Raw genomic sequence first — 25,867 nt, 5'->3', positions numbered from 1 at the left:
CACTCTCCTTGTGCGCCCAGATTCCTGCCGAATGTACATCTTAAGCGCCCACTTTCAAATTTGACCTGAAACAAAACCTTTTAAGGTAGTCCTATACTCGGCACTAAATGGGCTCAATCATTAAAAGCTTAGCTTTAAATGATAAATATACATTCTAGCAATACATATACAAAAGAAAATATGTATGTTTACATGCTAGTTTGTTTGTTATCAACTCTCAGACGGGTGTACCCCCTTGCGAAAATTATTGACAATTATGAAATTTGCCAGACGTCCGTTTTTCCTAAAACTTATTACCCATTTTGGGAAAATTAGAACTGGACATACAAAAAAGAGTATAAATATTTATTTAAGCCATATCTCATCAATAATTTTGGGCAAATTTTTGTAAGTAAGTACTATTTATGGACCTGATGTATCAAAATAGAATACAAAAAATGCAATGCTAGTATCGGGTTTGGTAATTTTTTTTTACTATTTTTTGGACTCAAACTTAAATTCATGGTGTTTATTCTATAGATTGACATCTTAGAAAAAAGATTTGGTAAAATAAATTATATGTTGACGGATTACTTTTCACGCTATAAGCTCTAAACCAAGTAGACCCTGACGAAAAAATCCGTAAAAATCACATTTTGCTACAGTTTTCTGCCTAGATCTGTCAACAATGTTAGATATCATTTAAACATTTATTAATTGACGATTGATTAAATTCGAAATAGCTTCTGTCTCTAAATTTAAACCGGTTTTAGTAAAAGAAAAAGAAAACTTCGGGGGGGGGCAAAACAAAGAAGATATAAGCATACCCGAGATCCTGGTTAATCAGACACCTCGTTTTTCATTTTACTTTAACAGAATCGAGTTTCTCAACATTAATCATTTCTATCTCTCATAGAATACATATATTACCGTTCTAATTGCTTATTATTGCCTTTGTTTACAACAGCGATGTAGAGCAAAATCAATACCGGGTATCAAAAACGCTTTGTAAAAGTCGAACCAATATTGTAAAATCCGTATTATGACGAAGTTCGATACTCCGACTACTTTAAATTCAGGATATATTCTGATAAATGGATAATTTGTTCTGTAACGATGAATTTTAAGGTTCGCCCTAGTCTTCATTTTGTTTTGTTAGGTTTTTCACGAGGTGAACAGTGCACAGGATGTAATGTTATATTCGAAACATATAGGCATATATATAAGCATATCTGTGTGTTTTTACATATATTTACTTCTTGTGTAATGTGTTCAGGTGAATGAAATACCTGAGAGCAGTTGAGCTTAAATAGAGCCCTCATTCCCTGCAAGTCTAACAATAGTATTTTTCTGAAGGTTCACGTCAAAATAAAGCTGAGGCAAAAATATATCCAAATCCTCTTTCGTTTTTAGCGTTTTCCGCCAGAGACATGGTTGGGTTTTTTATGAGATGAAAAAAAAACGTGAAAATGCTTGATTTTTCCACTTTTGTAAAAATACAAGGTCACTTGAATTATTGATGTCAGTTGTTTCGGCAGGAGAGTGAAAAGGTCCGGTCTTGATTTTTAAGCACATGCTTAAAACTTTGATGTAAAGAAACTCTCGTTTCTTTGGTGATGGCGGTGGTTTTTTCCTACTTAGTACTTTAGGGATTATTGTTTTTAAAGTTGTTAAAATGGATTTTCCCAGAATTTTGTTTTTGATTAACTAAGCGCATCTAAATCTGCGTAAATTTTGTAAAACTATTTAGTAAAAATTAGTAACATTTGATGCTCAACCTATATGGCAGTTGTGTATAGATAAACGCTATTGAAATAATAACTAACATGCACAAATCTTCAGGGGATCGAAGAATTCAATTTTATTAACTTCACATAGTAAATTTGTTACATTCAATGTTTAAAAATTATCAGTTTAAACTTAACTATAAAATTGTAAACTGTTAAAGTTAAGTTTAAATTGATGAATTTTATACTTTTAATGTAAAAAAAAATTACCAAGAATGCACCTGCCTCCCCCAAACAACAATAATCCTTCGGAACCCCGCACCCCACCCGGTAAGAAATTTTTAGATCCGCACTTATTGAAGATAACAGAATAAATGATGTACATTATTGGGTTCATGATAGAATATTTATCATATTTTAGGCACATTTTTTTACTTTTTATAATCAACTTTAGGTATCTATATATTTAAAGATAAAGGAAAATAATTTTACATTACAATTTTTCAACCAAGACCTTTGTTTTAAACTTTGTTTTTTTCAAACATGGTTTTTGTCTAACGTGCGAGTACCCATTATTGCCGAGTACCCATTATTGGCGATTGTATAAAAACAACAAGATTTCCGCTATATATTCGTTGTTTTAAGCTACAAACCAAAATAAATAAATAAATAAATAATACAATTTTTAGACACTATTAAAGTTGGGAACGAAGAATATTTATTTCAAACATCTCGGAACTCTCACCATTACAAAGTAAGCCTATGAAAACGTATCCCATTTGTATCCGTGCGATGGCACATGCCACCGAATGTTTGACTTGTAATCCACTTATATGACAGGGCATTTTTTGTTAAGGTCCACATTTACCTCCGTGCTATGATATTTAAAAAAATAAGCAAGATACCATTTTTTCTACACAATTCTTAACAAAGAAAACCGAGCGTCTGCTTGCTTTTAAGACGCCATTTTGTCTGCAACCTGAGGCGGATCAAAGATTTATCCCCGCGCACCTGCGGTGTAACTTAGAGGCGTTGCTATTAAATTTCAGACACATAATTTCTTTTACTGGACACACTAACTCATTTTTAAAAAGCTTTTAATAAATATACAATGCATTTCTTTATTTTATTTTAGATCATTTGTCTCGAGACATGGGAAGCACATGTTCCTCTGTATGTGTGCATGTGGCTGCAGGGACATCATAAACAGATTTGCTTATAATATGATTGAATTGCGTTTATGATACAATTTTTTATGTTGTATTCTTACATGTTATCTTATCTTGTTTGATTCTTTTAAAAAATTGACCTTTAATTTCTGAAAAATGACGAAAAGATATAAGCGGCAAAAATGGGTACTCGACTTCCTGTTAATCAAAGGTCATGAACATTGTTTTTTCCTAGTCAAAAGTAAGTCGATATTGATGAGAATAAAATAAAAATAATTACTCAAATAAAATAAATGAACAGTTCAGAGATTTGCATGGAAATTTTTACATGACAGCTTACATGAAATGAGTAATAGAGAGAACTTTTGTATTTTTCGGCAATAATGGGTACTCGCACGTTTTGATATCGTCGATTTACTTATTTTCTATAAGTTTGAATGATTATTATCACCATAATCGGGATTCAGTGTGACCTGTTAGTTTGATGATTGCATAAGTATTGCAGAAGGATAAGTTGATGAAGTTTAATTATGTACTGTGTAGATATTTTGAGAAGTTCTAATTTATGGATTGTGTGAATGGTGTTGACAACAATAATTGCACGTTTTTAGGACCTACGTACATTTTCTCCTCAAATTTTGATTTTTATCGTATTATTTAAAACGATGATGCATTTTCTGAAAACAGTCTTTAAGGTTTTCACTTTCGTTTTGTAGCATTTGCAAGCTTATGGTGTGCTGTTATTGTAGATAAATTTGTTGACGTTATATGCCAGTGTCACAGTGAATTTGCTATTTGCATACCCTGAATAAGAATTATTTTGACCTTACAAACCTTGTCCGTGTTATGCTAGGCACTATTTCAATCGACATTGTGACAATGGCAAGGCGTTTTAGCGTTTGTTTTTGATTTTTTTAAATTCCGTTCGTTGCATAAGAATCTATTTATCGTTTGAAACTATAGACCATTTTGACATAAAAACTGCACCGAATATAATTGCCTAATTTCATACTCTTTCAAGTCAGGTGTCAAGATATTTACAACAACATCTATATCATTTAAGAATACGACAGAGTTATACATGCCATAAATAATAGCAATTTAGTATTTATATATAGGATCAATGTTATGGAACAAATGAAATCAATATAATACGAAACACGAATTAGAAAATGAATGAATGTCTTCCTCAGATTATAAAACGTTTCTTATCTAATAGCAAACACGTCATAGAAATCATTATTTGTTAGATTAAAAGATTTTTTTTCATTTTAATTATATGATATAAACATATTAGTATACAGAATAAAGCAATGACATAATATATCTATCTCTATCTCTCTCTCTTTTTATATATATATATATATATATATATATATATATATATATATATATATATATATATATATATATATATATATATATATATATATATATATATACTGTATATATATATATATATATATATATATATATATATATATATATATATAATATCGATACAGCAATTCATTGCTACTCATATAAATCAAAGAAAAAGACAGACAGAACATAAAAGACAACAAATGTATACAAAATGATTTTAAATGATGTTGCAGATATTAAGGTCAGGTGATTTTTTCTTATCCCAACTTCTATTGAAATAATCATTTATTGGTGTTTTATAATATTAAAAGAAAAAATGTTTAGACATCATTTACACAAAAGTAATTTTTTTTATTTGATAACCAAGAAACAGTCTATCTTTAGGCTATAACCGATATATTAATGATATTATTTTTGAATATAGAGAGGAACAGAAAACGAAGTAAAACAAAAAATCATAAAACGTCGAATGTTAATTTATAGATCTTAACGTTCCCATGACCTTTTCTACTGAAAAACCAAAACAAAGTTGTTGGGTTTTTTTTTACATTCGTGCATCATATATACAAACTGTGACAGGAAACCAACTATATCTGATCAACCTGGATCTACTCAAGTCCATTCCTCTTGAGCTTTGTCATCATGCTCGCTAGATTTTTGAACAGACAAAGCATTTAAAATTTTAATAGACATAATAAAGTCTTCTGAAGAAATGCTCTGACTGTACTAAATATACATATTTTCATTAAACAACTCGGAACTTTTGATGACATTAAAAAAATGGAAAAAAGCGAACGCTTTCTGAGTTGTTATATTGGCAAATAAGGACATTTTAGAGAATTGTGTGATGGTAAAACATGAAATTATTCATAATATATAATTATCATTCGTATTAGGGCTGTAACAGTTTATAAGTCGCATAAAAATTAAAAATAAAAATTAAAAATAATAATTCTTAACATTAGAGGGGGTTTGTTTTTTGGTGGGTGGGGGAAGGGGGGGGGGCGAGGGGAAAATAAACTTGGGTTGCAGTGTAACAAAGACATGTTTTGAATTTATTATTTTTATTTAGTATATCTTTTAAAGCGATGATTTCGTTTTAGGTTTGGTAATTTATTATGTTTTAAAACCACTATCCTCTCTGGTGTTTTTCATATGTTTCACTGCTTTATTTTTTATACAGACATATCCCTAACACAAAGTCCAGTGTGAGCATTTTTTTTTATTCAGTTACTTAGGTAGGAAACTTTTTTTATGTTTTAGAAACAGTGTGCATTGCAAAACCAACAATGTCACAATAAATAATTCAACTGATTTAACTTCCAAAGTTTCAGACCTAATTTATCATATTTTCAATTTTTTTCTCTATGTGATTCTGATCATTTTCAACTTCTGTGCAATTCATTTTTTCTTCTGCTGCTTTTCTGAGTAGTTGTTCATCCATAAAATCATCGGCAAACTCAAGGCATCGTTTCAAGGCCTTCATTATCAAAATGTCTAAAGCTGTTGTTAGGTTTGGTTCGCTTACGTAATTTTTGATCGGAAAAATGTGAGCAGATGGCAGTCCCATGATTTTTGCTGCTTTATTCACGGCTTCACAGACAGTTGTATGTGTATAAGTATTGGTTACATCGTCATCTACTTCTGGGCTTAGCTTGTCAATCTTTGTTAACAACACAACATGTGGTAAACCTATTTAAAAAGGAAATGTATATGAAAATTATTCTTAGTTTAGATTACATATGCATTTTAAAAAACGTTCAAATACTATTTTAAAGACAATAAAAATTATTATATGTTTTAAAGTACATTATTCTGAAATAAAGGAAAACTTCTTCGTTTGCCGTAATGTAGGTTCTCCACACCACGTGACCTATACTTTACCTCTATGGGTCATCCTGGCTTGTAGATCTTTCATGTGTTTAAGTACTTTGTCCGGCATTACATCAACGGTGCTGCTATCTATAACAAATGCCACACAGTGAATTTTGTCTTTTAATTCCGGCTTTTTGAGATACCCAGCGGAATCCGATTCAAAAGGTACCAAGGGATTAAACTACAACATAAAACAAACACAATTAAAAATGCATTGCAAATGCGTGTGGATTGCTGCTTAATACAACTCTGAAAAGAACGTAATATTACCCGGTAACAATCTGGAAGGTTTCCACAAACGATAAAGGAAAACTCTTGTGCATCAAAAGCAAATCCTTCCTGGAATCCACAAGTGTCACACAAGCGGAAATTTAGAAATTTCTTCGTGGAGCTATCTTTCAGTTCATAACGTCGGTACTGATAAAAACAATCAAACTTGTTATAAAACACATTTTAGATTTTTTTTTAATACTAACATAAATTTGGTTTGCAAAAATCTGATAGCTTCAAACTATTTTTTGTATTTAAAATTGTTCACTTGAAAAACGCTAGCAGTGTTATGGGTTTTACATGTAAAAAACCAACAAATGAAAATAATTTCATAAAACTTTCGCTATTTCCAATATTTCAACGTAAGTGTATGTTTTACATGTACTTTTTAAAAATAATTAGCTAAGAAAATCAGCCTCAGCTAGTATGTTAGTCTGGATATTTCACTCAAACGAAGAACGAAACTTTCCAAAGGAAGTTCTTTAAAAAAGCAATTGTTTTGCAACAGCATTTTCAAAATATGGTGCTATTTAACAAGTTTAGGAGACCTTGCTAAAGGCAGGTTAGATGAATGTTTTTCTCTTAAAAACTTTTCTTTCCGAATATTATAAAATACTGTCTGATTTTAATGTTTAATTATTTATAGTTTGATATTTCAATTAAACGCAATTCTGTTTTAAGATTTATGTAAATTTCTGAGGTCTGCAGTAAAGAAAGGTAACAAATTAAATACACATGCAATGAACTACATGTCTAGATCGTTTCCTTAAGCAAAAATTGACGACGGTTTCATAACCAGGACAAATGTGTAGTATGTTAAGCTGTTTACAAAAGTACACTGTATCATACCATTGTTGTGATGCTGCGCTCTGAATTCCCACTACATGCTTTATTCATGACTCTGCCGCGAAATATTGAATCAACAGAATTAAAGAAGCTCGATTTTCCCGCGCCGATCTGACCAATCAGAAGGATGTTTGCTGCAGTCACGTTTGTTTCCATCCTGGGTTCGTAGACTTGCAACGTGTCTTTAAGTTCTTGCATTGTCTTTAATGTTAAAAGACGATATACGAAATGGATGGGTTATGTAAACAAATAAACAAATAAACCCGAAGCTAACTTAGTAAGGCTATACATTTTTTATCAAGGTTCTCTATTTAGTTATAAAGGAGGGCGTATTGCACCTATCTTGTAATACCTTCCATAGTCGTTTATATTACATAATATTAACGTTTTCGATAATCTTTATCTGTGATAACATTACGAATCAATTTTGAAGCATAAAACCCAATGATTTTATAAATGATGAGCGACACAAAATGGGCGCGTTTTATAGCATAACCGAAAAACGGTATTGGCTGCACTGCGTAGTAATCAAAAGCATGAGTGTGCTACATGAAAAGTAATGTCTTTAAGGTATCACACTCCTCAATGTGCTTGTATCAAGAATGTTTTGAGAAGTAAATCATTAAAATCTGTAGACAAAACATACTTCAACATACAAAGATAATGGGAGGTCAATTTTCATTCCTTTGAGTTATGGCCAATTTAATTTGAGATTTTTCCCCTAAGATGCGATTTCAGCCTGATTAGGATTTGTTGTCAGTGTTTTTGAGTAAGGAAACTTATTTCCTCAAATATTGTTTTTAATTATGCACAATGGTCACCCTGAATAGAAGGATTACGAGAAAAAATTGTACGAAGCTGAATTAACTTTTTGGTGACCATTTTTGCACTTAAATAGACAGTTTCTAAAATAGTTACAGTTTGATTTGAAATAAAAACATTTCTAATATCAGGAATTTTATAAGACTAATCCACTTTGCCTAGATATGTATTCAGTATCATTTTGACATAATAAAACATGGGGGTCAATGATGTCAAATTTTAGTTATATGACTTCAAAGGTAAAATTCGCGCAAAATTTGACTAAAAAAAATCTTTCTATACATTTGCAAGATTTTATTTATGCTAAACGTGTATCACTCTCTCAAAATTTTAATTGTGTACATGTCATACAGAACCTATAGAACATGAAACAAACTTATCAAATGTTTAAATGTGAATATTGAATAAAGTATAATAAAAAGAACAGTATATTTAAAATTGATAAAATTGCTTGTTTCTGTCATTTTCGTCTAAAAATCCTCCGAATGAAAAATAGTTTCCCTAAAAACGTGTTTGTTTCTAGATTTTCTTTATGAATGTTGTGCAATTATGAAATAATGATCTTTCTTTGATGATTAAATAAATAAAATCATATTCATTTAAAATATAATGATCATCTGTGCAATGAAATCAAAACGTTAGGAGTGAGATATTCTTAGAATATTATGAAGTGATAAATTCGGTCGGAGCGTTGTCATATTTATCATAAAGCCATTCGGGCTTTATTGGAATCATATCATGAATTTGAAGTATAATGTTAATTTACAAGGAAAAGGTTAGTTTTGTTTGCAAGATGAATAAAATCAAAATTAGACATGTCTAACTTATGTTTCATTGGTAAGATAACTATCAATGTTTATGATACAAACATATATTTCATCCACATTTATTTAGATTGAAGATATATAAGAAATATTTCATGTTGTTTTGTTGCATTCTTTGAACTTCATTCTAAAATATAATTGTTTATTTTCAAAAACACTTAATATCAATATAGATTGGTGACACAAACCTCGGTTGTCCATGCTGGGTGTTCTCTCCAAGGCCTTTCTTCTTCTTCACCTACAAATTGATTTAACTTTCTTACTGAAAAGGTAAAGATACTGTAAATCGATTTTTATTTGTGTTTTATGTGGGCTGCAGCTGAACGATAAATGAAATTCTTTCTTAGATCGGTATAAATTTTGTTGCTAAATATTCTTTGATAAAGTGCTTGGAAAGATGCATAATTCATCCTTTTTAAACTTTTGTGGAATCATTAAAATTCGTGAGGGCCAATTTTCGTGTATTGCTTAAATTATACAGGTTCGCGGGGACATAATTTCGTGTATTCTCATATACCTTCAAACGGAAATATAACTTAATTTATTAATTCGTGGTGAATGTTAATTCGTGGGTGAGAGGTACCCATGAATACAACGAAAATTGAGCCATCACGAAATCTAATGATTCCACAGTATAAATTTCCATACTTAATAATTCAGTTCAAAAATTAGAATAAATAGTTATATTATCTACAATGATAAAATGTGATGAACTAAAATGTATTAAACGATTAATGACTCAGTGTAGAGTAAAATATTATTTGCTTTTTTCAACAACAATAATCTTAGAAGCTTCAAGTAAAAAACCAAAATGGGAGTGATAAGTATATAACATCCCATTAAAAACTGAAGAATTAATACTTTCTTAGTAAACATAAAAGGCAGTTACAAAGTATATGTATACAATCATGTATATTCATTGTAAACAAAAATGATTTGATATTTTGCTTATTGACTACTATTGGTTTCCACAATCTTAATGGTCCCGATTTTGGTCAAATCATATTTTCTGTTTACAATGCTTTTAATAATGCATTTCTAATGATCAACCGAAATGTGAGTGTCAGTCGAAGAGATATACAAGTGATAAACATGATATAGAGTGATAAACAAGATACATAGCCCACCATTCTTTGTCATATGTAAACAAGGTTCGTTTGTTACTTCTGTTCAATATACCGGTAAAAGTGCTTCAAGTTGATTTTTCTATCTTCTACTTTATTTTGAACCAAAAAAAGAGTCCCTAGCGTTTGTAACATTCATTTTAGGTCTAAAACTGGAATTTTCTTTTTAACTTCGTAACAAAACCATCCCTGAGCTTTGATTACATAACAAATAATTGTGAGCTCTCTACTTATGACTTGATGACTGTCACTCAAGTTCTGGTTGGCTGTTAGAAAAGTCTTACTGAAGCATTGTTTACTTTTTAAAACCAAAATCGTGACCATGCCCCTTTAATGTCCCTTCAATATCTTGGTTTATATTAAAATACCTTTATCATTGAACAAATTTGGGAGTTTTTTTTAAATATGACACACAATATCTTAGTATGGATTTAGATATTTTTATATTTGGTTGCCAAAAAAATTGGTCGTATTTGTGTTTCATGTTCATGTAAGTGCAATAATTGTACAGATTATCGATATTTCTTACCTTCTACAATTCTGTAAACCTCCAGGTCGGTGACCTTCAGACTACTGTTTGTAATAGTGGCTACTGTCTGACCGTTCAGATTGTAACTCTTTCCAATGCTGCTGACGGATCCATTAAGAGGAAACTCATTCCCTGATCTGGTTACTGTTCCGGTAAAAGTATGAATATCATACCCATCGCCAAAGATTGGTCCGCATAAAGAGCTTCCATATCCAGCTTTGCTTTTGTCTTTTACTGGAAATTTCAATGGGTCGAATGATCTATTATGTTGCAACCGGAACAGGAAGGCTTCCGAATCATCAATGTATCCACTATCAGAGTCCCAGCTCTGTGACAGGTAGCCGCCGAATATCGTGTTGTTTGTGTTATACAGGACTGTTACCGTGGCCCCCTTATCGTCACACTGTTGATGAAATGATGTAGGTGAACATCCGTCCCTGCTGATCTTGTACAACAACCGGAAGTGACAGGCCTTACCGATCCACGTGACCAACTGGTCTCTGTATTTTTGGTTTAGGAGCTCCGGCATAGTTTATTCTAGAAAAAGCAAAAATTATAAATTTGCTAAATAAATAGCTAAAGGAATTTATATTAAGAGAAAAATCATAACTTAGAAAATAAAGGTGAGCATACATATAAATATCAATGATATGTTGTTATACACGTCTTCTTTGACAGTCAATAATTTTTGTATTTAATGTACTTATTGCGTAATAAAATATACGAGTCGTGTTTAATAGATATTCTTTTATCCTGACTTCTCATTTATTAAATAAACCGTCATGTAAATGATGTAACTTTTGTTAAAATACCATTTGCCGTTTTGAGTTCATTTCATGCCTTACATGTATCCTTGTAACACAAACTGCTGTTAGAAAACTAATTATTGCAAAATCTGGGTTGTGTTAAAGTCATGAAATGGTTTAAAGATTTAACTAGATACCAATGTAGCACCGCTCAGGCGTGACATGCGCTGTGCACATAACAGGATTGTACATGTGTACCTGACACTGTCTCACAAACAAAGGACGAATCGTGCAATTTTATCCTCTCTTGTTTATTACCAAAAATACATTGAATGTAAAATGTAAAAACCGGTTTACGAATTGGTTTTGCATTTAATAAATGAATAATCTAATACAAGGAATAGATGAAAATGCATACTGATATCAAATTGCAATGTTATAAGAATGCTTCAGTAAGTTTTTACTTATCCTTTTATCTAAGAATTTTGGTAGTACATATCAAGTTTTTTTCAAGTAACGTTAAAAAGATGTTATAAAAACAATAGCATACCAGAGAGGAAGTTTGCTTACTTTACTTACTTACTCTCCGTTCCAACCTTTTTAAATTAACCGGATGTTTACACGGTTGTCATCTCAATGCAGATAGAAAACAATGTAAGCAATAATTCTACTTTCGTTTTGTTTAATGAAGTGCCGTCATAATCATTGAAATTACTTTCAAATATTTTTTCATAAAAAGTACAGTTTCTTCGGCGTACATATGCACTGTAAACATTTTGCCTCGCAATTATGACATTTTTGGACCACTATGTGGTGCTGTTTCCACAACATCTACTATAAAACGATAACAACCACATGAAAGATCATTGAATAAATATCTTATATATATACTCACCTGTTCTTAGTTTGTCTAACTTTGCTTTTGTGTTGTTGATTTTAAACAAAGATATACGGATCACGTTTACAAACTTTTGAACCTGCAACCATCGATTTCCAATAGAAACAGGTAGATGGAATGATAATGAAAAAAATTTAAGAAAATATACAAAGTGTGATGCAATAGCATCGGGATGAATTTTATTATATTTTGTTAGATGTACAAATTTTGCAAATGATAAAAAAATGATTCGTCCAAGAGATACCATAAAATCCCAAATATTAGGAAATTTTATATAATAAAATTACGAGCTGATGAATATTGCGAGGTAGAAAAATTAAAACATTGTCAAAATGTATTATGAAAATTCTCAAAGTCTTCGAACTGTTTAGTCAGAATACCGATTTTAAGTATAGAATAAAGCATTTTTACAACTATTGAACAATATATGAAAATAACATAATTGAATGTTTTAGATTTTAATTTCATTTTCTTGGTATTTTTAAATTGCTATGAAATTAATTGAAAATTAAACCTTTTTGGCGAAAAAGTGCACAAGAGTCAAAGTATTGTTAGTATGATATGACTGATGATGCACTTATTTTTGTTTTAACCACTAAATTGAGTTTATACAATCAACAAAGCTGAATAAACTTAAATTTCAATTAGAACATCTTAGCTTGATATTTAAATGATAAAATATGTTGGTAAAATAATAAACATTTATCAATCATTTGTTTATGTCAATCTTTTAAGGCATTGATTAAATATTTGAATTTCGAGACGTAAAACAAGTATTTAGACAATGTTTATACCTATTATTTTTGTCATGTTTTAGTTGTTTCTTTTTTTGTATTTTTTTTTATATATTGTGATGGTGCTTGAGTTTCTTTTATGTGCTTGTGTATAATTGTTAAGGGGTCAGGTAAAGTATACAAAGATACCTATTAACTGGCTATGAGGACGAGAGCAGTTTTTATCCAGAGACAGCGATTATTTCCCGAGGCGATGGAGAAATTTTAACAGTGTACTCATCTAGGAGGTTAGTCAAAGCACAATACACAGTGTACTCACAAATTTGAACTACGATAAGTTTAGATTTATTGGATAATAAAGTTTCACAAATTTTCTATACAAGAGTTTTACATATCTAACTATTTTTTAATTTGAATGTGACAATTAACATTCCCATATGTTTATGTTATGAAGAAGAATCAAAATATACATCACGAATACATTTATCTTGTAATGTGTAAATGATTCCAGTCGCTTCTTTGCTTGTCAATGCAAAATTAAAAGGCATACAATTTTTCTCAATCACTAATTAGATTTATATTTAATATCAAATGTCCCTACTTTGGGTAAATCAAGAGTGAATCAAGAATAACAAATGATTGGCAATGAAGGAGGAAAACCTAACTTCTGCTAATATTATAGATAGACAAGTTTCAAGGACAGGTCGGCTCTATTCGGGCTCCTAACCCTGGCACTTGCTATCTTCCCTGGCAAACTGTCAGTAATGTGTTTTACAAACACCCCTTAAATACAATACCACACAATAGAACAGCTTCGGCTCTATTCGGGCCACTGATCTAATTGTGTGGGTCCAGAAGTTTAATAAAGTGTTTCTGTTGCCTTCTCCTTTGACTGCTCAAACAGGAATGATACCGACTCTCAGCTTTTCTCACTTATATACACATGGGAGAGTCCACTGGAAAGGGGTGTTGGGTTATTCCATTATTAACATTGATTTATAATAGGACAAAATTCTTTACAATCTGTAAAATTAGTCCCTGATGTAAAGGAACTAAAATCTATTTTTAACAAATGTGTTTTGTTTGTCAAGACCAACCCCCCCCCCCCCTTAAAAAAACAAAAAATAAAAAAAGATGCAAATTTCTAATATGAAAACACACATACGTACATAATTAAACCAAAAAAGAAAATGCATGCAAATTCGATATAATAACCTACAGCAGTTCAAACGTTATCGGCAAACATTTAACTTTGAGCTTTGGTTCAGTAAGTATATAGATTTTCCTATGTAATATGGATCATGTATGAAGTTACAAGTATTTCTTGTTGACTTAAAATCTGTTGGATTAATAAGATATGCCTGTGTTATTAAAAAGTGAACAATATTCACTTCGTCGTTGTTTATAGATTATGAGGACATACAAATAAAAAAACGATGTTCATCAAATCTTCAACAGCATTATGACAAATAATACAATATCTTTCATCCCTTGGAATAATAGTGTTACAATATCTCCCAACCCCAATCTGTAGTTTATTTGTGGGCACTTATTCTTAATTGAGAAAAAAAACGAATTAAGCTTCTTGGAAATGAAAAAATATATATAAGGTTGAATTCCACGCTTAATTAGATTTTGTGTACTTCTTAATTGGCTGTAGAATGACAATTTTCCATTAACTTTTTTTTTAATATTTTAATGTCTCTTTTAAAAATTATTTTCAAAATCGTTTAAAGATACTGTATTATCATGTGAACCAATAAGATTGGTATGACTATTCTTCGTATGCCAATAGCACATATTTGAAACTTATTAAAAAAGGGGGGTGTCGTATACTATGCTGGGGCTCGTAACAAAAAGGGTACTTAAGTCTAAGACAGTGCTTAAGTTGGACTTATGTACAGTCTTAGACTTATGTATATATACACATGCCACCTTGAATGTTGTGTCTGTACATTTACATCTACCCCATCTAATATCAAAGATGTCATACACGTGTATCTATAAAAACCAATACATTCAAATTCGACAAAAGAAATGAAAAATACGTTTTTACTTTTTAACATAAACATGACTTAGCTAAGACATTGCTAAGTTTGCTTTATGTTACGGTATAAGACATACTTAAGCAGGACTTATGTAGGTTCTAAGATTCCGCCTAAGTCCCTACTTATAACCCTACTTAGTCAAAATCTTAGCATGCTTTATGTTACGAGCCCCAGGAAATGATCTTTGTATACTGTATATGTACGCACAGTGTGTTGTATCTGGGTTTTAAAACAATCACGTGACCTTAGGCGTAGCGAGGATCGCCATGTTAGATTGAAAAGGTTTGTAAATCGAAACTAGGTCATTCTCGTATCATAAATGGTTGTTCGTTGTGTAAATTCACACTACTAAAGGATATGCAGGGTGTAAAAAAAATTGATAATTCATAGGTGCAAGCTTTTTAATGCATTCTTCATTTTCTAAGGTAGAAAAATTAAATTACTTTCTGGTAATTGCTTGTTATTTTTAAAATGTGTTATAAATTATATACAGAGGCTTGAACTTATGTAAGGTCTGTTCTCGTTTTTTTATAATGTGAACTTCTCTCTTCATAGCCTGAGTATGGACCCTTGGAGAAGTGCCCAGGACGTGTTACGGTGTGACCTGTGTGAGACTCCTGTCCCCCCTTACTACTGTGACCTGTGTAGCATCAACCTCTGTAAGAAATGCGCCGGGGAACATCTACTGGACGAAGCCAAAGAACACAAGGTGGTGCCCATCAAACAGCGAAGATTTACCTCTAGCTTTCCAAAATGTCCAAAACACTCGACGAAGCATTGTGAGCTCCACTGTGAGCAGTGTGATGTTGCTATTTGTGTGCAGTGTGCCTCTGATACAAAACACAGAGGTCACGAGTTTGTGGACATGGTGAAAGCACTCCATACTAAGAAAGAAGTCTTGCGGAGAGATTTTCAAGAACTAGAGAAATTGATTTATCCAAAATACCAAGAGATTGCCTCGGATATTCCTTTTCAGAAAGCTGATCTGAAGAAGAACTCACAGCAGTTGACAACTGCTATCAACAAACACGGAGAGGACCTGCAGAAAGAAATAAAAACCATTATCAAGACATTAAGATCTAATCTTGATGAAATGGATTCCAAACATTTGGACCTCCTCAATAAACAGGAAGGGGAAATCAAACAAAGAATTAATGATATTGAACAAAGCATGGCTACTCTCAAAACACTACTCGACTCCAGTGATGTCAGTCTAGTCTCCACGTACAAATCAAGAAATGCAGAATTCAGAAGGTTGCCTCCAAAACTCAAGGTATCCTTACCAAACTTTACGCCTCAGAAGATCAATACAGAACAATTTCATAAACAATTTGGATCACTTTCAGCACTTTTAGTCTCAAAAGAAAAACAAAGTTTGGAGCCCCCAGGAGCTGTATCTCACTCTGACAGACCAATGCTTGATGAACCAAAGACTCTGGTAGCAATAGACACAGGGTATGGCTATTTAGCCAGTGTGTGTTGTCTGAGTGATGACAAAATATGGAGCAGCGGTACAGACAAGGTCATGAAACTCTACAGTCTCAAGGGAGAGTTACAAAAGTCGATAAATACAAAATCCGTGAACTGGCCATCAGACATAGCAGTGACAAGTAGTGGTGGTCTAGTGTATGCTGATTACTTGGATGGAAGTTTGAACTTAGTACAGAGCGAACAGATACAGGAAGTGGTCAGAGTCCAAGGATGGAAACCTCGATATGTCTGCAGTACCACTTCCGGTGACCTCCTCGCTGTCATGATTAATGATAAAGAAGATCAAGCTAAGGTCGTGCGTTACTCTGGCAACAAAGAAAAACAAAGCATTCAATTCAATGGCGAAGGTCAGCCATTGTTCTCATCTGGTCGACACACAAAATACATCAATGAAAATAAGAACTTAGACATTTGTGTGGCGGACTATGCAGCCGGTTCAGTAGTGGTAGTCAATCGGTCCGGAAAATTACGGTTTACATACAAAGGGCATTCTTCAGCTGCTAAGAAATCGTTTCAACCACGCGGCATTACCTCTGACAGCCAGAGTCGGATCCTGACAGCAGACTGTGAGAACGATTGTATACACATCCTGGATCAGGACGGACAGTTCCTCCGCTACATTGACAACTGTGATTTGCATGGTCCATGGGGTTTATGTGTGGACTCCAAAGACAATCTTTTTGTGGCTGAATACGAAACATCGAAATTGAAACAAATTCAATATTACACGTAAATCTGACAATTTAACGCAACCAACCAAGCACAAAAAAAAGAAGATCGCATGTTAAGATGATCACTTGAAATAAAAAAAATAATATGAATTTTTCATGAAGGCATTGATGTAATATATTTCATTAAATCACAAATTAATAAAGGATGTCTCATGGTTTGCGATGGTATACAGTATGATTCTCATCCAAATTGTGTTTTTTATCCCCGATCTACAACGAGTTGGAGAAAAATCATATATTATTGCAGATCGTAAGAGACACGTGTTTTACCACATCGTAAGAACACACAGTGGAATATCAAAAAAAAAAATTACATGAGTGATATCCACCGCATATTGAGCTAAACATGTGAAAAATCATCGTTCGCAACGAACCTACTATTTAATTAATATTAAGTTGCAACATTCTGTACGTAGTGAATATTAAAGCTATACACGCTATAATTTAATTGCGTCAATTTTGAATAAAGGGAAAATGTATGAGTTTGATTACTAATAAAAGTTACCTTTATGCTGTTAATTATAATGCTCAATTCGATCACGGAACAAATATATCAAATATTAAACAATAAAAAATATTTATTTTCCTGCCAGGAAAGTAATGCCTCCTCGTGAATAGCAATCTATCACGTGATATCGACAGCTAAATTTAGTCTATCATACCAAAACTGATGAAGGGTCAACACCTTCATAATTGTGATAGTTTCACAAAGGAAAGGATATTTTCAGTTAAGCATAAATTTGTCCGTTATACGAGTAAAAACGAAATAAAAAAAAATACAAGCCTGTGAGTAGATATGAATACTTCCTTTAAAAAATGACGTAGACCTGTGTTTTTCCCCTATGTGCTATTTATAGATCCTATAAGTGTTAATGCAGAAGTAAGGGTATCGTGAATGACAAACGTATTTTACTAATTATACATGTATGTATTTCAAATTAACAACTGTTAAGCATATCAAAAATCAAGTTGGATATTTAATTAGGCAAACAATAACGACCACCTAGTTCTCCGCGGACATGCGCAATGAGGTCGGTTTGCTCTTCCTTCATCAATATTCATGAAAAGGTATATTTTCCTGGCAGGAAAATAAACAATTAAAAATCTATATCTTTGTAACGAGATGGAATTCACCATTGTAATTTACAGATTAAGGATAACTTTTATAAGTAGACAAACACATGCGTTTTCACTGTCATTCAAAATTGACGTTAATTATAGCGTGTATAGCTTTAAGAAAAATTAATAAATGTAAGTTATTTTGTAAAGCGAAGCCCCGTAGTGAATCCTGCTTTGTAGAGTGTTCGATCTTATATTTGTTCGCCATTACGTGCAGCTAGCGTGGACAGTGGCTATTTAGAGTGCATCTGGAATCAATGAGACACACCCCTGCGTCGTTCAGCAAGTTGACGCAGTATGGTGAAATGAATTAAATTTCAAGAGCTACTCGACTATAAAATAGATGCAAAATACACATGCGATTCGCCTGCATATAGCATACCGATACTAACCATTTAAGATCCCAGCTTTTTATATCAATTGCAAATCTTGCGCACATGATTTTATATGACACAAATGAATACAAATAAGAGGAAAGTATAAATATGACACGTGCATGTGCTTTATTCTTACAATGATATTCCTTATAAACCAATTTAAAGAAAACATTTAAAAATTGTTTTAAAAACTCACATTGATCTCTTTTTAAATTCATATATATGAATGTTAAAACTGGTCTTGGCAGAAAAGATTCAAGATTTCTCGCCTCATTTCCATCCGAAATCAGCCCGCAGCCGTCTTTCATATCTTCCATTGGGCGTTGTCATTTGTATCTAAACAGTGTTATTTTGCTAAATTTGCTATATATTCAATATATATTCAATTCAATTCAGTTTATTGACAAAAAACCACATGTGGCGCAAGTCATACATACAGTATACAAATATAATTAGTACATAGATTTTCTTATGTTAAATGCATCACGTATGAAGTTACAAATATTTCTTGTTGATTTAACATCTGCAGGGTTAAGAATTTTTTAAGATATACATGTGTTATTAAAAAGTGAATAATATTCACTTCGTAGTTGTTTATAAAGAGGACACACAAATAAAAAAAAAATGATATTCATCTTCAACAACAGTGTGACAATTAATACAATTTCTTTCGTCCCTTGGAATAATAGGGTTACAATACCTGTCAACCTCTATCTGTAATTTATGTGCACTTATTCTTAATTGAGTAAAAAAGGAAAGAATTTTCTTGGAAATGGAAAAATTTAAGTATGGTTTAATTTCAAGCTTGTTTACCTTAGATTTTGTGTATTTATTAATCGGCTAGCTGTATAATGATAATATATAGCGTGCAAAGCAACAGCGACTAATACGTGAACGACTTATTTATGATCTGAATTCCCACTCGGCACACCTCAGCCGATCCGTATGTCATGTCGGTTAGCGAATCGGCCGAGGTTTACCGAATCAGAATGTTGAATTCCCATTTAAACTGAAAATGAAAGTAGCGCCTTGTAAACAATTGAAGTTTCATCAAGTATGGTTGTTACATAGCGATTGAGTTTATGTTTACTGGATATTTTGAATCTCGTGATGCTGTTTGTGGTACTATTGTTTGTCTGCTCCACGGCGCTCAGGGATTTTAAGTTAGAAGTGGACAAAACCCAGTATGAGGCAGGGAAGACACAGTTTGAACTCTTACAGACCCAGTCACATATGCCAGAGTACGGGAAATGCTGGACAAGTACCGTGGTGTCGCTCCAGGAGGGCTGTAAACACTTGACTGACGTCACACAGAGTAGGCTAGCTCTGGCCTACCTGAACTGTTTTCTTCAAGTACAGGGGCGCGAACCTTATCCTTGTGATGAAAGCATGCGTGTAAGAGAATGCATGCTTGACATTACAGAGTCCGACCGATCATCCCTCGCTACCTTTTTCACGCACACTCAGAATATCTGTTACTTCCTACAGTCGCAAGTTTGGCATGAGAATACGCAGGCTACCATAACCCGTCTCAGTCAGACCTCGAGCGAGGTAGCGGAGAACCTCGCTGCTACAACAGAGTTACAGAGAGAGGCTCTACATAATCAGGAAATCATTATTCAACAGTCCGTGAATCTCAGTCATGTGATCAACTCCTCATCTGAAAATCTCCATGCTGTTATCTCTGACTTTCGTAAAACAACGGACGAGCAGCGACTCCTCATCAATGATATATTTGACAAGATTGCAAGCCTTCAGAGAACAATGCTGGGAGAGTTCTCGGGGTTTTACTCCATTGTGTATTACACTATGTCGGTGTTGTTGTCTTATTTAGTGACATCCACCCCCCGCACAGGTTCTGCTCGGTTCTGGATGTTTGGCATCGTGACTGCCAATATCCTGGTAGAGAGACTCATTATCTACGTTTGCACTAGTGGACTATTGGTGGTCAATAATAGTGAGGTGAGACAAGAAGTTCTCTCTGCCTTTTTTACCAAATTAAGAAAAAATTATAAATTACATACCGGTAATCAACTGAATAACAAAGTCATAGTAATTGTTTTGGTTATCTCATCAGTTTTTTTTTTTTTAATTCATTTTCAAAAATTACACAAATGAAATTTTATTTAACAAATAATAATGAATCTACAGAATAATCTCATTTTAAAATAATTGAATGCAGATGAGCTCTCTTAAACATGCATATATTTATTGATGGTGAATGTTCAAGACCATTGACAACATTGCTATGTTTAAACCTGTATTGGAATCCTGAACCAAATAATTTTATATGCATTTTATATTGACCCAGGAGGCTGCCTACAGTTGGCATATTTTCTGCCGTAAAGTCAGTGGTGTTCTTGCGGTGGTTGTGTTGGTGATCCACGCAGTCAGATACCGTGACCTCAATGCACTTAACAACCAGCTGCTATTGGACATCAAAGCAGAGCTTCGTCATCTACGTAATATTTTGTTCAGTTTCTTGCTCTCTCTTTTGGGTTAGTAAGGAGTAAAGTAATTGTGTTGCATGAAACAAATGTATCTGCATCAGGCATTTCTTTGTTAGTTGGGCAAACGAACCATATCTAAAAGATAATGATATCTTTTTTACAGGGGGGAAGGACCAAGCCCTCCCATTGGATGAAATAGATCACATGTCTCCGGCAGACTCAGACCCCCTTCAGATAATCCGAAGGGTTGCCCAGTCCCAAGCATCAGCCCTTGCAGAAGGTAATAATACCTGCATTTTGACAGTACCAAACTGATTATGATTTTTTTTAAATTTGGGAATATTATTTCCCAATGGGCAATATCCTTGGCATATTTATTTGGAATGAAAGATAGCAGGTTTAAAACAGGACTGCAGCTTAACACACTATAATTTGATTATAACAGATTTTACAATCATGACTAATTATACATTATAACTTAAATTTGATAGACTATAACATGATTAGAATAGTCTGTGATCGAGTATAATGATATTAAACTTGTACACATGTATCATAACTTAATTACATGTTAAGTGAGCTATACTTGAGAATTAATGGCTAAGTTTATATAAAGTTAAAACACTCTCTCTCTCTCTCTCTCTCTCTCTCTCTCTCTCTCTCTCTCTCTCTCTCTCTCTCTCATTTAAGTCTTCATCCATACAAAGGTACTGATGAATCTGACTCTGCCTGGAGTAGTTCTTCGGATCTCTCCGACTTGGAGGAATCGTCGTCACAGTACACAGATGTCAGCTACCGACCCAACCATAGAGCCACAGAAATGGGGGATAACTCCTCCACCGCCTCAATGAGTCACACAGAGTCCTCCTCCATCGACAAGGAAGAGCTGGAATTCCTGAGAAACTCCACCCCTTTACGTGATGGGAAACTCCAGAGGATGCAGACCTGGAGTCAGACAGGATACTATGTCAACAACACAAGGGGTAGGTGGAGAAATACTGGAGATTCCTTATTTTATGTACTTAGTTCCACGATTCAACAGTTTTCCATCAAATAGCGAGAACATAAAATCACGAATACCAAAATTTATCATAGTGTCATGTACTTCACATATGTCCGAAAAATTAAAAGTGAAATTTTAAAATTCGCGAGACATGCTTCTCGTGATTTTACGCGGATATTAATTCCTCGCGTTTAATTAGGAATTTACAGTAGTGGCTATCGACATTGGAGAACAATAAGAATTGATATTAATCAACTTTACCATAATTATTGAGAAGTGAAATTTCTTTATGAAAGGATTAAATTTTGTCAAGGTGTTTAAAGGACTAAAAAAAAAATTTTTTTAAATCTCAAATACATCCCTTAACCAAATACGTTATTAATTTTGTCTTGAGTGCTTGCAGCATTCCGACTTAAGCCAATTATAAGCCAGTTCCATCAAATATTTAAATTCACCTATTGAACTACTAGATAATTTTTTCTCTGATTTGAAAATTGCAAGAATATCAAGATTGTTTAACTTTTTTATTTTATCATGAAAAGTAAACTTTAAAAATTGCATTTGATATTCTCGGAAATTACATCAAATTTTTCTCTTTGCATTTATTGCTGATTTAACATTGTCTTTCTGTAGATGGCTCTTCCCCTGTCTCTCCATCCTCCCCCGGTTCATCTACGGTCAGTATGGGCTATCACAATATTTCTATATATTTCTATCATTTGAAAACATTTTTATTAATTGTTTTCATTAACTTTGATAAATCACATGTTTTAAACAAAATGCAGTGATTTTTTTTTTTGAAATGCACTGAATGTCATGATTGATTTTTATGCATATAACTGTTAAAGTGATGCTTTGATTTTTATGAGGCTTGAATATATAAAATTCACAACTCATAAACCATCTCAAATTATCTACATGTATATCTTTTAGATTTAATATAATTATCAATAAACAACTGAAAGTATATTTGTGTAATTTTTTGTGCAGCCAAAATACAACTTACGTCAGAGAACGCTGACCCAGATAATGAACCCTGCCCTCAAAGAAGAATCGCCCAAGACCTTCCAACGTCAAGTGAGAAATCTTGAACGTTTAGCAATGAAGAACAGTAGCACCTTGAGGGAAAAGCTCAAGAGGGTCATTGCTGGTTCCCAGTACAGGATAGAGGAGAAAAATTGAAACAGCTTTCTAAGATGTGTTCATCTATTCACTGTGTTTAAGGAGGCTCAGTGGTCAACAAAAAAGCCATCAGATATATCTAAAATTTGAAGATATGATTTGTAGTAAAAAATATCCCTGTATTCCATGTATTAAATTTGGGTATTTTTTCTATATTTTTATATAGAGCTTCCCTTCTAAAGATCAGTGCTGTCTAAAAATGGCCATGACTGTCAATCCTTCTTAAGTGGTTTTAACTCCATGCTAATATTTCTTATCCTAATGGTTTTGATTTCACACTTTAGAAAAATCTACTTAACAATGACTTCTACTGGCCGATATATAAAGAAAGGCAGCAGTTGCAATGAGTTTAACTTTGAATCTTCATTAACTTAAGAATGCTTGATGGTCGTGGCAATTTGTAGGTTATATTTACCTCACTAAGATGAAGAGCTCTTTATAAAGCTATAGTGAAATGCTAAAAAAAATTAAGCAAAAATTTGGATTTTTTTCTTTACTTAGTAATATTTTATGGCCAAAAATATCATAATTCAAAATTAGGGCAGATTTGATGGTTAACTTGCTAACCACCAGCCTCTTTAATGGTAGAAAGTTTGTTTTTTTATCATTTTAAGGGAAATTTCTTTCCCGTTAGTGCTGGTCCAAGTGCTTAATGTGTTTAGAAACAGTAGGGTGGGTATGTGGACCCTCATAACACTGCAATATTTTAGCAGAATTTTTGACGTTTTTGATTTTAGTTATTTTGAAGACACTTTAAAATTTGTTTAATGTTTAGTTGTGTAAGGTTGTACCAATAAGAACTTGGACTTTTGGTAGGCCCTAACTATCTCTTACATTTAAACAGGTTTAGAATGACGCTGGTTTGGTGTGAAATATGCACAGATTGCATAGTCTTAGCTCAAAAGCCAGACAATTCTTGTTGATTTCAAATAGCCATTGCCTAAAATGAAACTGACAGGCCTACATCACATATTGCTGTTTGACACAACTACCCAAATTCCAAAAAGAGTTGTAAAATGTTGAAATTAAACAAGGTATTGGTTTTAGTATAAAAGAGATGACAATTATTTTATCGTGTAATGGCAGCATTCACAGGATTATACCATATGTTACATCATCATGGTTTATTATAAGATCTCTAATCATTGTTTTTGCTGCTAAGGATTAAGTAGCTTTGATCAAAGAATTATAAGTTGTAACTGTGTCTGTAATTATGATTTTGTTTTTCCTTATTACATGCACATGTACATGTATGAAATTTATTGATATTTCTACACTATTTGAGTACTGGTATATACTGGTATTATTGATATTTCTACACTATTTGAGTACTGGTATATACTAGCTGGTATTATTGATATTTCTACACTATTTGAGTACTGGTATATACTGGTATTATTGATATTTCTACACTATTTGTGTACTGGTATATACTGGTATTAAAGTAGATTTGTTTTTGTTTAGATGCCTTTATTCTGGAGTTTCTCTGTATTCTGTTTCTGATTTGCTGTGATTGTTTTTTTATGTTTGCTTTTTGAAAGTTTTAAATGTGCATTTTATTTTGTTAAGTATTGTGAAAGAAGTTCACTAGGTTAATTACAAGAAGTGTGTTTTTTAAAATGATATCTGACATTATTTGCTTCTTTGAAGTTTTTCACCAGACTAATTTACTTTTGATTCTATAAAAGATTTTTTAAGAAATTAAAATTATTTTTTTTTTTGAAAAATTTATTTTTTTAGTATGACAAAATGTTAAGTGGCAGCTATAGAGATGCAATATTCTAAAAATATAAAAAGGATGAATATACACAATATTTGGAAGGACAAAATATGTACTTATGCATTTGTAATATGTTTTAGAAAGAGAACATCCTCATGTGTTTATAAAAAAAAAATTGTTATTTGACTGTCTGTTAAATTGCTACATGTAATTAAGCAATCTTATCAAGTTTGCCTGGCTTTTAATTATCTATAACATTTTGTATTCTTGCTTATATTCATTTAACAATAAAATTAATGAATATGTATACAAAACAGTTCCTCCTTTTATGATAGTTGACCTTTTAATGCAATGAAATTTTTAACTTAGGATAACTTGTTAGACAATGCAATTAGCACATTTTGCTTTGCATCAGACTGAAATGACATCATTGGATAAAACGTGTCACGTGATCGCCGTCTAATACGACAAATAATAAAATTTAGACAACAACATGGCAAACGCAACATTATAGTTTACATTGCATTATTTTTTATATATGCTATATATTATATTAAGATTCAATGTATTTTGATTGTAATATCCTGATGCAAATATCCCGGTGTGACTATTGGAGAAATAATTTTAAAGGGGTGTAGACCTGCTGCTAGTGCTACCACTGATGACGCCATGCATTCAAGTGGTCCCACTTCCCGCTAGATTACGTCAATTTATCACACTGTCAAAGGTGGATCACCGGCCAGGGTGTAGGAAGAGGCGGAATGATTAGTACGCTCAGCCTTGGCGTTAATTTTTTACGTCCGGAACATCACCTGTTTCTTCACAGCTGAAGGGATAA

General features: G+C 32.6%; 3 protein-coding genes across 6 annotated transcripts; 2 read left to right on the top strand and 1 right to left on the bottom strand.

The window, feature by feature from the left end:
• Positions 1-4,420: 4,420 nt before the first annotated feature.
• On the bottom strand, positions 4,421-12,316 carry LOC105347512 (interferon-induced protein 44). 4 transcript variants are annotated; one of them, XM_066080793.1, is made up of 7 exons: positions 12,172-12,316; positions 10,531-11,067; positions 9,066-9,115; positions 7,235-7,432; positions 6,386-6,532; positions 6,125-6,296; positions 4,421-5,932 (listed from the first exon to the last, which is right to left on the bottom strand). In XM_066080793.1, the coding sequence occupies exons 2-7, from the start codon at positions 11,057-11,059 to the stop codon at positions 5,577-5,579; spliced, it is 1,452 nt and encodes a 483-aa protein (XP_065936865.1). In that variant the 5' UTR covers positions 11,060-11,067; positions 12,172-12,316; the 3' UTR covers positions 4,421-5,576. The 4 variants fall into 4 exon arrangements, with proteins under 4 accessions (XP_065936865.1, XP_034306965.2, XP_034306966.2 ...); XM_034451074.2 differs by lacking the exon at positions 12,172-12,316 and adding an exon at positions 11,856-11,953; XM_034451075.2 differs by lacking the exon at positions 12,172-12,316 and adding an exon at positions 11,847-11,943.
• A 2,840-nt stretch (positions 12,317-15,156) lies between these two features.
• LOC117682755 (tripartite motif-containing protein 2) lies at positions 15,157-17,273 on the top strand. Its single transcript, XM_034451072.2, has 2 exons — positions 15,157-15,238; positions 15,512-17,273. The coding sequence occupies exon 2, from the start codon at positions 15,519-15,521 to the stop codon at positions 17,178-17,180; it is 1,662 nt and encodes a 553-aa protein (XP_034306963.2). The 5' UTR covers positions 15,157-15,238; positions 15,512-15,518; the 3' UTR covers positions 17,181-17,273.
• A 2,387-nt stretch (positions 17,274-19,660) lies between these two features.
• Positions 19,661-23,380, top strand: LOC117682756 (uncharacterized). Its single transcript, XM_034451073.2, has 6 exons — positions 19,661-20,636; positions 20,986-21,136; positions 21,288-21,404; positions 21,832-22,107; positions 22,761-22,804; positions 23,118-23,380. Exons 1-6 carry the CDS (start codon positions 19,785-19,787, stop codon positions 23,307-23,309), a joined length of 1,632 nt encoding a protein of 543 aa, XP_034306964.2. The 5' UTR covers positions 19,661-19,784; the 3' UTR covers positions 23,310-23,380.
• The last annotated feature ends 2,487 nt before the right edge of the window (positions 23,381-25,867 follow it).

The sequence above is a fragment of the Magallana gigas genome, chromosome 4, assembly GCF_963853765.1.
Source record: "Magallana gigas chromosome 4, xbMagGiga1.1, whole genome shotgun sequence".
Lineage (NCBI taxonomy): Eukaryota > Metazoa > Mollusca > Bivalvia > Ostreida > Ostreidae > Magallana > Magallana gigas.
The sequence above is the reverse complement of the archived record's forward strand: the minus strand, read 5'-3'. Positions and strand labels throughout refer to the sequence as shown.